Raw genomic sequence first — 16,317 nt, forward strand, 5'->3', positions numbered from 1 at the left:
TGGAATAAGGCTGGGCATCTCGGACATATTCTGAGTCATGGTTGACGGCAAAGACTACCAAATCCACCAGTTAGATCCTCAACCATTTGGGGTAAAACTCAATGGGACCCGGGGCAAGTAAGGCTACCAACCTGCTTCCCTGGTACTTTAAATATGATGCTGGCAACAGTCAGAGCAAAATGCCTCAGACCTTTGGAGGTGACAGAGTCCCACCTCTAATTGACAAACCAGGGACTCCTAAGATACAACTTGGCAGACGAATGGTAACGAGATGGGAAGCTATTAATATCAATGGGGGCTACTCTGGGAAGAAGGTAGAGCTGGCAGAGGCTGCAAGCAAGATGGGGTTGGACATTTTAGCTGTTAGTGACATTCGGGTAAGGAGTGAGAAAGAAGAGGAAGTGGGAGAATACAAGGTCCACCTGTCAGGAGTCAAAGCAGGAATAGCACAATGGGGTGTACGGCTTTACATCAGGAAAGAAATGGAACCCAGCGTAGTTGCAATAAGGTATGTAAACGAACGATTGATGTGGATAGATTTGACAGTCTAGCAAGAAAATTAGGATTGTGTCAGTATATTCACATTGTGAAGGGACAGAGTTTTTTGACACACTCAGTGATGTAGTTGTTAGAGTAAAGGACAAGGACAGTGTTCTGCTCATGGGCGATTTTAATGCCAGGATTGGAAATCGAACAGAAGGGTATGAAAAGGTTATGGGTAAATTTGGAGAGGATACGGAGGCCAACAGGAACGGGAAACCACTCTTGGATTTCTGTGCCAGTACGGGCTTAGTAATTACAAAATCCTTTTTTAAACATAAGAACATTCACCGGTATACGTGGGAAGGCACGGGAATCAGATCTGTCATTGACTATATAATAACAGATCAGGAATTCAGGAAGGCTGTGAGGGACACACGTGTATTTAGGGGATTTTTTATGACACGGACCACTATTTAATCCTAGTGAAATTGGTATTGTGAGGCCGATAGTGCAGGAGGACAGTTCCATATGTTGGATGATAAAAGAGTGGAGAAACTTCAGGATAAGAAAATCAGGCACAAGTTGAAAACAGTGATCTCAGAAAGGTATTAGTTAGTTGAATGTAGTCAATTACAGTCTTGGAAAAGGAATGGACATGGTACAGGGACACAGCACTAGAAGTGGCTAAAGAATGCCTTGGAACAGTAGTGTGTAAAGGTAGGATAAGCAAACAGCTTGGTGGAATGACACAGTCAAGGCAGCCAGTAAAAGGATAAAGAAGGTGTATCAAAAATGGCTACATACTAGAACTCAGGTAGACAGAGAAAGTTATGTTGAAGAAAGAAACAAAGCCAAACAGATAATTGCAGTATCCAAGAAGAAATCTTGGGAAGACTTTGGAAACAGGTTGGAGACTTTGGGTCAAGCTGCTGGAAAACCATTCTGGAGTGTAATCAGCAATTCTCGAAAGGGAGGTAAGAAGGAAATGACAAGTATTCTGGACAGGTCAGGAAAACTGCTGGTGAATCCTGCTGATGCCTTGGGTAGATGGAGCAAATATTTGGAAGAGTTGCTCAATGTAGGTGAAAATACGATCAGTAATGTTTCAGATTTCGATGTACAATGGGATAGGAATGATGGAAATAGGATCACATTTGAGGAAGTGGAGAAAATGGTCAATAGATTGCAGTGCAATAAAGCGGCTGGGGTGGATGAAATTCAGTCGGAACTCATCAAATACAGTGGAATGTCAGGTCTTAAATGGCTACACAGGATAATTGAAATGGTGTGGGAGTCGTGACAGGTTCCATCAGACTAGACGAAAGTAGTAATCACACCAATCTTTAAACATGGAAACAGAAAAGATTGTAACAACTACAGAGGTATCTCTTTAATCAGCGTTGTGGGTAAAATCTTCTCAGGTATTGTTGAAAGGAAAGTGCGAGTATTAGTTGAGGATAGATTGGATGAAAATCAGTGTGGGTTTAGGCCTCTTAGAGGTTGCCAGGATCAGATCTTTAGCTTACGGCAAATAATGGAAAAGTGTTACGAGTGGAACAAGGAATTGTATCTATGATTTACAGATCTAGAAAAGGCATATGACCAGGTTCCTAGGAGGAATTTATTGTCTGTTCTACGAGATTATGGAATAGGAGGCAAACTTTTGTAAGCAATTAAAGGTCTTTACATAAATAGTCAGGAAGCAGTTAGAGTTGATAGTAAATTGAGTTCATGGTTCAGAGTAGTTTCAGGGGTAAGACAAGGCTGGGTGAGATTAAGATATGTGAACACAAAATAAGCAGTCTTGCATATGCAGATGACTTAGTTGTGATGGCAGATTCGATTGAAAGTTTGCAAAGTAATATTTCAGAGCTAGATCAGAAATGTAAGAACTATGGTATGAAGATTAGCATCTCCAAAACGAAAGTAATGTCAGTGGGAAAGAGATATAAACGGATTGAGTGCCAAATAGGAGGAACAAAGTTAGAACAGGTGGACAGTTTCAAGTACTTAGCATGCATATTCTAACAGGATGGCAACATAGTGAAAGAACTGGAAGCGAGGTGTAGCAAAGCTAATGCAGTGAGCGCTCAGCTACGATCTACTCTCTTCTGCAAGAAGGAAGTCAGTACCAAGACTAAGTTATCTGTGCACCGTTCAATCTTTCGACCAACTCTGTTGTATGGGAGCGAAAGCTGGGTGGATTCAGGTTACCTTATCAATAAAGTTGAGGTTACGGATATGAAAGTAGCTAGGATGATTGCAGGTACTAGTAGATGGGAAAAATGGCAGGAGGATGTCCACAATGAGGAAATCAAAGAAAAACTGGGAATGAACTCTATAGATGTAGCAGTCAGGGTGAACAGGCTTAGATGGTGGGGTCATGTTACACGCATGGAAGAAGTAAGGTTACCCAAGAGACTCATGGGTTCAGCAGTAGAGGGTAGGACAAGTCGGGGTAGACCAAGGAGAAGGTACCTGGATTCAGTTAAGAATAATTTTGAAGCAATAGGCTTAACATCAGAAGAGGCACCAATGTTAGCACTGAATAGGGGATCACGGAGGAATTTTATAAGGAGAACTATGCTCCAGACTGAACGCTGAGAGGCATAATCAGTCTTAAATGATGATGATGTCACTTTTGAGTTCCACAGACAAATGGCACATCGGCATCGTGACACTGACGAAGAGATACTGACAAGTAGTGACAGTGAGTGTGGCATCTACAATGAATGTACTGACAATGAAGATTCATCAGAAGAATCTCATAGTAATACACCTCCACATACTTCACCTAGTAGAGCTTGCCAGGAGAGTTCTTCATATTTTGATAGTGAAGACAAATCGATCCGTAAAAGGCCACGCCATACTGAGAATGAGAAATTTGATTGGCAAAAAAGTGATTTCAGTCCAGCACTTCATGCATTTGATGACTCATCTTAAGGACGTAATTTCCAACTAGCGCCTGATTCAAGCATTGTATCCTTTTTCATGCTATTTCTGTCAGAAGATCTGTTGAAATTTTTTAGCCCTTGAAATTAACAGATTTTCACTTTCACCATGGCAAATACGTCGGAATCAGTTCGTTCTTGACTATCCACCTGGAAAGATACAGTTTTTGAAGAAATGTATAGCTTCATTGGTATTTGGCTTCTCATGGCTCGTGTTAAAAAGTTGAGAATAATGGAATATTGGTCCAGAGATGTACTTCTGAGTACTCCAATTTTTGATGAAGTTATGTCCTGTGACCGTTTTATGTTACTTTTGAGGGTGTTGCATTTTAGTGACAACTCGGCCAATCTTGGAGATAACAGTTTGTCTAAAATTAGGAAAATAACTGATACAGTTCGTGTGGCATTCTGCAGTGCATTTAATCCATACAGAAAACTCTGTGTCGATGAAAGCCTATTATTGTTCAAAGATCACTTATCAACATTTGTGCTGTGCAACTGTAAAACTGGATACGTCTTGGATTTCATTGTATACACAGGTACAACAACAGAAATTGAAGTCCATAATTTGGGGAAATCTGGTGATATTGTGGCAACACTAATGAAGCCACACTTTGGAAATGGACATACCCTGTATGTCGACAATTGGTATACAAGTCCAGCCTTGTTCCTCTGGCTTCACAATCAGAGAACAGCAGCATGCAGTACTGTACATAGGAAGAGGCGCAACTTTCCGAAGCTACAAAAGAAACTGAAGTGAGGAGAAGTCGAGTTTGTGTCAAATGACGCAATGCTTGCCATCAAGTGGTGCGACAAGAGAGAAGTGTTCATGCTGACTACTTGCAACACTACAGAAATGTGTGACACGGGAAAGACAAATAGGACGACTGGCGAAAAAGTAATTAAGCCACAATGTGTCGTTGATTACAATGCAAATATGGGAGCAGTAGACCACTCCGATATGCTATTGAGCTCTGTTGCATCTGTACATAAATCTGTTAGATGGTACAAAAAGTTTTATTTTCATGTTGTGGACCTTTGTGTTTTGAATGCTCACACGCTTCACAGATCGGTGACAGGGAGTAAAATATCATTAGCAGATTTTCATTTATGTCTGATACGAGAACTTGTGGAAAAATTTGCTCCAGAATGGAGAAGAGATATGAAAGTAAGACGCTCTGATGACGAGAATCCTCTTCACTTTACTGGGAGGCACTTTCCACATGTCATTCCAAGTGACCAGTCCAAGAAACTCTGACTATAGCATAGGTGTGCAGTCTGCTCGAAACAGAATGTGCGTCGAGAAACGAAATATGAATGCAAAACATGCAATGTACCTTTGTGCACTGAACAAGAACTTTTAGCCAAGTTGCTACAGCTGGAAAATGAAATGAAGCCCTTACTTCCGAAAAAAATTACTTAAAAATAAAAATAAATAAATAAAAATAATTTTAAAAATTTAGAAATTTTTATCTTCGCCATTGCCGGTCCAAAGCCCAGATGAGAAAGAAGGGATGGGAAATATAACTGTGGAGGGGGAAAGAATCATCGAATTATCTTCAAATGTTCGTACAGAAGGTGCAAAAATAAAAAAGTACAAATTTATGGATTCTTCCATAACTTCTTGGTAGAAGTTAAACCTTAAATTTAGTGCAAATATCATTAATTAAAAAAATTCTAGTATTATTATTACTACAACATTGTAGCCTGGGTTGCGGTAAAAGATATTTATTTAAGTGGCAACTAGTTTCAGGCGAAGCCCATTTTCAAACCACCACGTAAAACAAAGACTATGACAACTATATTATAGTTGTTAATAAAACCAAAGAAGATGGATGGCTATTGATATTCTATGATTTTATTAACAGCTATAGTGTGTTAGCCACACTCCTTTTTGACATGGTTGTTTGAAAATGGGCTCTGCCCAAAACTAGTGGTCGCTTAAATAAATATATTTTATCGCAACCCAGGATACAAATTTCTAGTAGTATTCAGTAATGGATTGCTGTCCTATTTTTCCAGGCCACTGGATGTGTGAAAAAATTCTAGGCCTACACTTGGAAAGGGCATCTCGGCACACGTTAGTCAGTTGCACACACTCGCCCGTTTCTGAAGCACAAAATGTCATTAGGAATTAAAGGTGACATTTAATTAGGTAGTTTTGAAACTTGAGAATTTCCTTATCAAATTCTTAAAGAAAAGTTATAAATAACTGTTTATTTCTACTGTACAATAACAATTGTGTCCATTATAAAAAGAATTCAGAAATGTTGAATTTTCAATTTACTGGGTTAATGGTCTCAAAATATAGTGAATAACTTTAAAAGTGTGTCTCGGCATCCAGAAGCTCCCCTCGAAGGTTGTTTGCGCGCAAATTATTGCGCTAGTACAGAAGAACGTCAATGTTTGGTTGTTACGGATTCTACAGCGTTTACATCGTAAGTTGCGCACAAAAATCTGATAATTAAGTATCAGTATGCGAAATAAAACACAGATGTATACTGAGACCTTATGATGATTCTCAAGAACTAATTGCAAATGAAAGAAAGCCTTAGATGAGGAGTTACCCGTTAGCAGTGTCAGCAGTTTCAGTGTACGTTAGGTCTATCGAGCAATTCACCTACGGATTCAAAGCTATGGTATAAGTATCCAGATATTCTGCATTTATTTGTAATGTCAGTGATCACACTAACTGCGAGACTGTCATGACCACCTTGGTTCCAGAAATACTCAGGCCAGAGTGAGGATGGCCGAGCGGAGAGCTCAGGCACACACAATAGTCCGCGAAAGTGGCTGCCAGCGCAGGTACACGGATTAGGCGGCCCCAAGGGCAGGCTTGACACGGCCAGCTGCACGTGCCAGAGTAGCACTCGAAGGATTAAATTTATGTTCGATATTAACAAACCTTTTTACAGTTCTTGCTACTGCCAGTTGGCATTTCATATTCTCTTTACTGCTGGCTTGAGTTATTTTGCTGCCCAAAAAACAGAACCCATCAACTACTTTTAGTTTCTCAAACCGTAACGTAATTCCCTCAACTTTGCCCAATGTAATTAGACTATTTCCATTAACCTTATTTTACTTTTGTTGATGTTTATTTTATAATCTGTTTTTGAAGTAGTATCCTCTCTGTTCAACTGATAAACTAAGTCCCTTGCCATCTAAGGCAAAATTATGGTATTGGTAGCCCTAAGACTTTTATTTCTTCTCACTGAACTACTTAAATTCTTCTTCGGCATTCATACTTCGTTTCCTTTGCTGCATCCTGTAACATGCATATATATCTGATCTCTAAACCCCCCCCCCCCCCCCACACTCCCCCCTCAAAAAAAGAATAATAAGAAGGAAGACGAAATAAACCTTGCTTCGTGTTGTCCAAATCTGCTTTCTTAACAGTTGCATACGAATTGGTGTGGGGGGGGGGGGGGGGGGGGAGGCGTGATGTGGTGTCAGTAACTGACCCCCAATGTAGTTTTTGGGCAACTCCCACTGTGTTCAGTATTTCATTTAATACATAGATGACATTTATCATAATGATTATTGCTACAATTGATAGTAAAAAGAGCTTTTGGTTTACATTCATTGGTGAGTTATAGTGATTGTGTTCGAACTGAAGGTGTAGCAGCTCAACAATCACCAACTGCAGTCAACCGGTAAACAGTGTGGTGAGTTGAAGCTAATCGACAGATGACGAAATAAGAAAGTTGCTTGAGAATTCAGACAATGATTTAATGAGGAACTATCTGAAACTGCAAGCAGTGAGACTGAAAATGTGGTCGTGGCAACTCCAAATCAAATGGTTTCTAATAGCAGTGGGTTGGATGAAAATGAACAGGGTAAGTACTGATTTTTATTATTTTTTGCTGATATTTTGGACTACATTAGGATGCCTGTCTCGTAGATGAGTGTTTTGTGTGGTTGCATTCGGTCCTTGTGCCTGTATTCAGTTCTGCTTTCACATTTTTATAGATATTCAACAACAAGAAGTTAACCCAGGCTGAAGGCACAAACTGATCACCTTGAAAAAGACATGGTGGCCCCATGAAGTATGATATGGAAGAGAGATCATTATGTAACTCAGAGGAGGAGGTCTGTTGTTAACATAATGACAGCCCCTAAAAGGAACTGAGCCAGGGACAAAACCTGATACACAAGGTAAAGCTTTTCTCACGTATCTTGATGATCACATCTTGGATAACATTTTGATGCATACCAACCAAAAGCTAGGCAATCTTAGGGAATCATCTGAAGATATTTTCATGAAAAATTTGAAACCATTTGAAAGGGAAGAAATAGTGTCAGCAACGGGAATTCTTTTGAACTGTGGAGCCCATAGACAGAACGAGGGCAGTTAACGTGATATATTTAGTAAAGAAAACATTTTGATGTACCGAGCTCCATTTTTGTAGCATAGACTGCGGCTCTTACTAAAGTGGCTGCACTTTGATGATGCTCTAACTCAAGCAGCTAGAAAACACACTGGTAAATTTGCTCCTATCAGGGATGTATCGAACATGATAGTACATTTTCTGAGCTTTATAACCCTAGTGAGTCAGTTATAGTCGATGAAGAATTTGCCCATTCAGGCTATATATTCGAACAAAACCAGTGATATATGGAATAGAAGTGAAACTGTGATGTGACTCAAATACGGAATACTGTTTAGCTGCATATCCCTATGCTGGAAAGCACGAAAATGAGAAGAAATATAACAGTGGTCCTGAAATAATTAGAAGGTTGATTGAAATGCCTAACTCTAAACAATCCAGTCGTTCAAACTTGAAACAATGCCACAACTGTTCCAAATCATAAAAAAATTACAGAGACAAGCCGAAACCTATAGGCCCTTCACACAGCACCATTTGAGAGAAATTAATGGAACTACAGAATGGAGGGAAGGCAATGTTTTTTTTTTTTTCAGGATTCACTGAATGGGAACAATTAACAACTTCTAAGTTATTCGAGACTCATTCCACCTATGTCAATTTACTGAGTAATATAGTGAAAATCTCCAACGAAAGTAAATTGCACAAAACTTGCAAAACGGCTTAAACATTTTCGTATGTCACATGAAGTTTACTGGACATCTGTTCGTAAGAGAACGTACACAAAACAACAAAATTTAAGCTTTGCAACGAATATCACAACTATGGAAATTTAAATGAGTTTACTAACCCTTGCAGACTCGTCAGTAAGAATCTCCAAAGCGTTTGATAATTTATGAAACAATTCTGCGGCTTTTGGATTGTCCGGATTCTTGTCTGGATGACATTTCAAGGCTGTTTTTCGGTACGCTTTCTTAACCTGAAATAAAAAGTATGCGAGTTACTTCACTGCTGTTACAACGTACCTACTTTACTCTGTGATACAATCACGGCTTTGTACCTCTTGTGTAGTTGCTTCTATATTTATACCCAGTAATTCGTACAGATTTTCTTCGGGCAGTTTTTTCTCCCCCATGATTCTAATTTTCTTCAAAATAAACTCACTGTTTCAACACCTTCTACTAACCATAAACACAAACAACACGATCAGACAACTTCAACGCTACAGATGCTCCTTCCTAAGATATTAACATTTCATACACATGACTACGATAGAAGAACTTTGGAACTAGAAGCGTGCATTCTCCTTGTCTTCTTTACTAAAATACTGTAAATGTTTCAACGAACGCATTGTTTTCTGCCTCTCTAAGAGAAAGCGTATGTAGTTCGACTGAGATTAAAAATCTGATACTGACGTGGAACTAATACACATTGCTTTCTGCCATTCAGATGGCATAAACTATGCACATATATAATATATGCCAAAGCAGCTGTATCTAGAATGTTGTACATCCTTAATTTTGTTCGCCAGTTGTATGCTTTTTAACTGAATAATATGTAACTTCCTGCTGGCAGATTAAAACTGTGTGCCCGACCGAGACTCGAACTCGGGACCTTTGCCTTTCGCAGGCAAGTGCTCTACCATTTTTTTTTTTTTTTTTTGATCGTTGTGTTCGGTCGTTGCGGACGTCGCAAGACATCCTGTGCAAGTTCGGTGGTTGATCCTTCCACTCAGTTTTTTTATTACAAAGGCCAACCGGCTCTCTGGCCGAACACGCTGAGCTACCGTGCCGGCACCATCTGAGCTACCGAAGCACGACTCACGCCCGTTCCTCACAGCTTTACTTCTGCCAGTATCTCGCCTCCTACCTTCCAAACTTTACAGAAGCTCTCCTGCAAACCTCGCAGAACTAGCACTCCTGAAAGAAAGGATACTGCGGAGACATGGCTTAGCCACATCATGGGGGATGTTTCCAGAATGAGATTTTCACACTGCAGCGGAGTGTGCGCTGATATGAAGCTTCCTGGCAGATTAAAACTGTGTGCCCGACCGAGACTCGAACTCGGGAACTTTGCCTTATGTATTGAAAATGGATGCTGCTTTCAACTTTTTCTTCAAAATTTTATGAAGTTTCTGTCTGGGAGATATGTTGGTCACAGTTGTATATATAGTATTATTAATTTTACAGAAATTAACTTGTGATCAGAGTTGGGGCGAGATTACAGTTCATCATTTTTGCTGTTACTGTATCATACTAATTTAAAGAAATAGAGAACTATTTACTTTCTTCCATAAGTCATCCTGAAATTTCTTGGTAGAATCTCTTTGTAATTGTGGTGTCACCGCCAGACACCACACTTGCTAGGTGGTAGCCTTTAAATTGGCCGCGGTCCGTTAGTATACGTCGGACCTGCGTGTCGCCACTATCAGTGATTGCAGACCGAGCGCCGCCACACGGCAGGTCTAGAGAGTCTTCCTAGCACTCGCCCCAGTTGTACAACCGACTTTGCTAGCGATGGTTCACTGACAAATTACGCTCTCATTTGCCGAGACGATAGTTAGCATAGCCTTCAGCTACGTCATTTGTACGACCTAGCAAGGCGCCATTACCAGTTACTATTGATGCTATAAAACATGTACCGTCAAGAGCGATGTTCACCAATTATGGATTAAAGTTAAGTATTCCAGAAGCTACGTACCTTTCTTGCTAGTATAATTACTTTACCTGTTCCAGACCTCACGCCAGCCTGCGTGAGCTTAAACGCGTGCCTTTTGGCTTCCTCCTAGTGGATTGGCTGTCTTGCCAGTCCACAACAGTAATAGTCTTATATCCTTCTCGTGAAATAATTCTGCTATTTTCCTAACCTAATCTACGTTATATTTGACTACAGTTGTGTTACCTTACTGGTCTTCTTTATTAGTTTACCCTTTTCTAAAACTTCTTATTCAGATTATGTCGCTTTATTTTAGATTATTTTGCTTTATTAATTTTAACCACAGCCTCTGGAGTTTAATATTTTTAGCCAATTCACAGGCAGCGTTAGACTCTATGAGTACTGAAGTAAAATTTTTGGTTCTAAAATTTAGAATAATGTTATACTGCAGACCTTTCTGTAACAAAGTGGTTTCCTCTCATGAAATGCAGTATCTTTCAGATTGATCAGCCTACCATAGAATGTGAGCTGTTTTGCATTTTGTGTAACACTGGTTGAAATCCCATCATAATGAGAAGTATTGCTGTTTTACGGTGACATAATAGCGATTACAATCTCTTTTATAGCTGACTTGATAAAACTAATCACTGGTGGCAAAGTTTGCACTAAAGTTAAGATTATAAACCATCTTTTCAACAATAATTTCAGCATCTATATGTAGTGTGAGAGCAGTTAATATACAATATTTAATCCTGATAATGTATTTTTGCAGGACTGTCTTGTGAGAAAACTTCCTATCCATCTATCTGATTTGCTCTGTAGATTCATAAATCCATGTATATGCATATCTGCCACATATGCAACGTGACAGGTGTGAGTAGAGTAAGCTCCGCTATGTTATCTGCAGTCTCTGCAGTTACTTTTTTTTACATTTACCCCATTAGAAATTACACTAATTTTTACACGGATATATGTTTATGGTCTTCACATATGGCATGAATATGAACAACAAAGTCCTTGATCTCAAAGCAGACCTTAAGTAACTTATTTGTTTTGTTTTCATTGAATTGCTAAGATGTTATTCCACAGAATTCATAAACAAATTTTTTCAACATAAGTATATGTTCGAAAGACTTCTGTTTCAAGAAATTCTCTCTTTCAATTCCTCCCTTGTATTACATAAATTACATTGTAAGTACCTGTTGCAGTAATACCATTTACAAGCAGTATGAATAGGACTAATCCCTATCGTAAACCATGGCTCACTAGATTAAAAACAAAGTACACATCTGCTTTGGCACTGTTAATATTATAATTTATTTACAACAATATTCTCTGTACTGCAGTAATGTTTTATAACATAAGCAACCTTATCTCTGCATGCCATAATAACTCATCTTTTGTACTGAGTTGCTGTGGTTTACACAATCAGAAGTCTTAGAAAGGTCAAAGAACAGCCATACAAGCTTCTTGTGGTTCCACATTTTGCAGCAAGTATGTATAAATTCCAATAGTTTCCTAGAAAACATCTTTGTGCATGTTGAAATGAATGTTTTTGGTTTTATCTATTCACACAGCTGTGTTGCATCTCTTTAATAAGGCTTCTTCAGTGAAAACATCTTTGTGCATGCTGAAATGAATGTTTTTAATTTTATCTATTCACACAGCTGTGTTGCACCTCTTTAATAAGGCTTCTTCAGTCAATCTTAGTAAACTATCTAATTCATTATATAAAAATCATACAGTTTTTCCCAATGTGGAGAAACTGGTTGAAAGTCTGTAGTTCCTTGTGTATTCACTGTAATTTTGTAACATAGCTAGACAATAAGACATTGATGCATAGTGTGGGCAAAAAGGTGTTTTCTTGGAAACTAATGCAATAAGCCATATATTTTCTATTGTTCATACAAGAATGCTACACAAGCTACAAAATTTTATTTTTATCATCCTCCCATCTTAAGTGACTCTTAGCAACTGAATTCCTAATCTTAAAGATTTCATTAAAATTAACTGTTTCTTTTGCATCGAAATGAAAATAGGTTTTTCCATGGCATTTATAAATAAGTAGACCCTTGCTTCCTAAGTCCACACTGGTGTTCATTTAATGAGCAGTTTCTTTTATGAAAATTACTATCCTCTTTCTTATTTCAGTTTCTGCTTTTTAAAGATGCTACACATAATGCTGTGGAGTGATAGTCCTCGAGATTTCTCTTACCTCGACATTTATGTACAAGTTCCATCCTACTTTCCTTTAGGACTTTGACTGTTCTTTAATATATGGTTTAATTTTTAAGAAAAGTCCCATCAACCTATGATAATAAGTTTCATTATTGTAGCAGATATACCATGCAATTCCTCAGTTTTTTCGTTTTTAAGAACTTGTATTATTGTTGTTTACAGAGGTGAAAATACATCCGCCTTCCTGGGTGGCCGAGCGGTTCTAGGCGCTACAGTCTGGAACCGCACGACTGCTACAGTCGCAGGTTCGATTCCTGCTTCGGGCATGGATGTGTGTGATGTCCTTAGGTTAGTTAGGTTTAAGTAGTTCTAAGTTCTAGGGGACTGATGACCTTAGAAGTTAAGTCCCATAGTGCTCAGAACTATCAGAATCATTAGAACCATTGAAAATACATCCTGTCACACAGGAAATATTTTTTAAGCTTTTCACTGTAACTTCTAGGAATTATCAGTTTGTCTACTGGCTCTACGTGAAGCATTTTGAAATGATATGGATTCCAGCTGGATCTCAATATCACTTTCTCACTGTATGAAATAGTGTGGCATTTCACAACCTGCTGTATTAAAAACTTTCCATTTTTATTTATATGAGGCAACATAGCCTTATAGATATTATTCAAAGTAGCTAGTTTGCTTAGGAAAACACAGATATAAACCTTAAACTGATAATGGTAAGCATGTACTGAGGTGCCAAAGTCATGGAATACCTCTTAATATCGAGTTGAACCTCTTTTGCCTGGTATAGTGCAGCAACTCAACATAGAATGGACTCAACAACTTCTCGGAAGTTCCCTGCAGAAATATTCAACCGTGATACTGCTGTAACTATCCATAATTGCGAAAGTGTTGCCGGTGCAGGATTTTGTGCACGAACCGACCTCTGGATTATGGGATTAAATGATTGATGGGATTCTTGTCAGATGATCTGGGTGGACAAATCTTTCATTCGAACTGTCCAGAATGTTCTTCAAATCAGTTGCAAACAATTGTGCCCCAATTACATGACACATTTTCAACGATAAAAATTGCATCGTTGGTTGGAAAAATGAAGTCCATGAATGGCTGCAAACAGTCTCCAAGCAGCCGAACATACCCATTCCACGTAAACACAGCCCACACCATTATAGATCCACCACTAGCTTGCACAGTACCTTGTTGACAACATGGGTCCATGCTTCATGGGGTCTGCACCATACTCGGACATTTCCATCAGCTCTTACCAACTGAAATCGGGGCTCATCTGACGAGGTCACAGTTTTCCAGTCGTCCAGGGATCAACAGATTCAATAAAACTGTCATGCTGTTAACAGAGGTTCACAAAAGAAATCTGGTGCCACAGCCCATTAACGCCAGATTTCGCCACAATGTCCTAACGGATTCGTTTGCTGTACATTTCACATTGATTTCTGTAGTTATTTCATGCAGAGCTGTTTGTCTCTTAACACTGACAACTCTACCCAAACGCTGCTGCTCTCCCCTGTTAAGTGAAGGCCGTCAGCCACTATATTGTCTGTGGTGAGAGGTAATGCCTGAAATTTAATATTCTTGGTATACTCTTGACACTGTGCAGCTCAGAGTATTGAAATCCCTAACGAGTTGCGAAATGGAGTGTCCCATGAATCTATTTTCGACTACCATTCCGAGCTCAAGGTCTGTTAATTCCTTTTGTGCTGCCATAATAACGTCAGAAACCTTTTTACATGAATAACCTGAATACAAATGACAGCTCCTCCAATGTACTAACCTTTTGTACCTTGAGTTCACGACACTACTGCTATCTGTATACGTGCATATCACTGCTCCATGACTTTTGTCGTCTCAGTGTATACACCAAAGGTAGACAACTGGAATTACCATGTACAATAGTTTTTCTCCTGATTCATTGGTATGAATATTTAGCTACCCCACACCTCATTGTGCACATAAGAATACAATATAAAATGAGCAGGTTTATTCATTGATACTCTCAGGGTATACCCACTGGCATGTACTTCACTGATATTCTGGAAAAAACTTTTTGCCATATAAGAATTTATCTACCCTTATCAATCTAGGACATGGCTTCTTCCTGTCTAACACATGATTGTTGTGCGTGGTTGGAATGAACTCAGCGACAAATCTAAAGTGTACAGTGACAACTATTACGTGTGCAACAACGAGGATGCAGTGGGAATGCATTTACATCGATTGGATGAACGTTATAGAAACAATCACTCGAAACCGACGTTTCACGACAATTAATCTGTAAAAAAACACACCAAATGTAGAAAGAAAGCGTGTAAACCGTCTGATGATGAATCGCAACGATTCGAAACCGGTAACGGTTTCCTTTGAATAAAGGAACTCAAAGTAAATTTGTGGCTGGTTGCTGTCCTAACACGATCAACATTTGTCTTCAAAAACAGCCACGGTCTCCAACATGTCATCATATGACAAAATTGCATGATTTATTTGTTTGGCAATTTCCATATGACAATTTAAGTTCTTCTCTTGCCTTGATAACATCTTTTGTAACGAATTTCTTACTACAAGACACAGTTTTCAGTAGCCAGCAATTTTGAAAACAACTAGAAATGTTCGGCTTTCTCCAATGTTGTTCCAGTCTTGAGGACCTTGTATATTTTACACTCTGCTTAAATGTATTGCTTTTGTTTCCCTACAAATACTCCTTTTATGACACTGTTTTTTCCAGCTGTTTCAACCTTTTGACCACAGTGATATGCTATAGAGAGAGTATTCATTACATGTTCCATTAAGGTATTTGATGATTTACTAGCCCTTATTGAGCTTACTGCAGCAAGAAGTTAATAGCTTGTGGTGACTTAAATGTAGATTTTCTAAAGAATTCTGATAGGAAAAATTACCTGGAGACCTTATTTGAATCCTACAATTTGACCTCAATAGTTAAATTTCCAACATGAGTGGATAAAGACAGTAGGACTCTAACTAATAGGGTTTTCTTTGGTGAAGCTCAAAGCAAGAAAATAGCTTTTTACCCATGAACAAACGTTCTCTCTGACCATGATGCACAGTTAGTTAGGACAAATAAGGTAGTACTTTACAATATTGATACTCCTCAGTGGAAATAAATTTGAACAATTTTGAAGCCAGGCAAAAATGTTTTTAGGAATTATTCTGACAGAATGTAACTTTGCAGCGTTACTTGAAAATGGGCATAAGTCCGAAATTGCAATAGTAACAATAAATATTTTATACTGTCAATGGCGACTATGATGTCTTTTAAGAAATTTTTAAGAATACTTTACAGTAGATGGCATAGGATGGCTTTTATAATGAACCAAATGCTAACATGAAATTTAATCTATTTCATGATAAATTCATATTGTTGTTTGAAAATAGCTTTCCACATAAGCTAATCAGAAAGAACACTAAAAAAAACTGTTGGTCACTAGAGGGATTAAAATATCTCGTAAAAGGAAAAGAGGAATGTATTTGTTGGAAAGATATCCTTCAATAGTTACACACTATGAAGCTGCTAACAACTACTGAGGAAAGTTATTAAAAATCAAAGAACATGAAAAAAGATATCCTTCAATAGTCACACACTATGAAGCTGCTAACAACTACTGATAAACGTTATTAAAAATCAAGGGACATGAAAATAATGCCAGAAATCAGCAATTCTGAAAATAGAATTAAGGTTA

General features: G+C 38.5%; 1 protein-coding gene across 1 annotated transcript in view; it reads right to left on the reverse strand.

Moving 5' to 3' along the window:
- LOC126481482 (dnaJ homolog subfamily C member 17) overlaps nt 1-8,966 on the reverse strand; it is a 46,320-nt gene extending 37,354 nt beyond the window's left edge. Inside the window, exons 1-2 of the mRNA XM_050105261.1 lie at nt 8,820-8,966; nt 8,610-8,738 (exon numbers count right to left, since the gene is read on the reverse strand). Of these exons, the coding sequence (XP_049961218.1) occupies nt 8,610-8,738; nt 8,820-8,894 (204 nt within the window). The 5' untranslated portion in view covers nt 8,895-8,966. The remainder of the gene's footprint in view (nt 1-8,609; nt 8,739-8,819) is intronic.
- Nucleotides 8,967-16,317: the final 7,351 nt, after the last annotated feature.

The sequence above is a fragment of the Schistocerca serialis genome, chromosome 5 (genome assembly GCF_023864345.2).
Source record: "Schistocerca serialis cubense isolate TAMUIC-IGC-003099 chromosome 5, iqSchSeri2.2, whole genome shotgun sequence".
NCBI classification, from domain to species: domain Eukaryota; kingdom Metazoa; phylum Arthropoda; class Insecta; order Orthoptera; family Acrididae; genus Schistocerca; species Schistocerca serialis.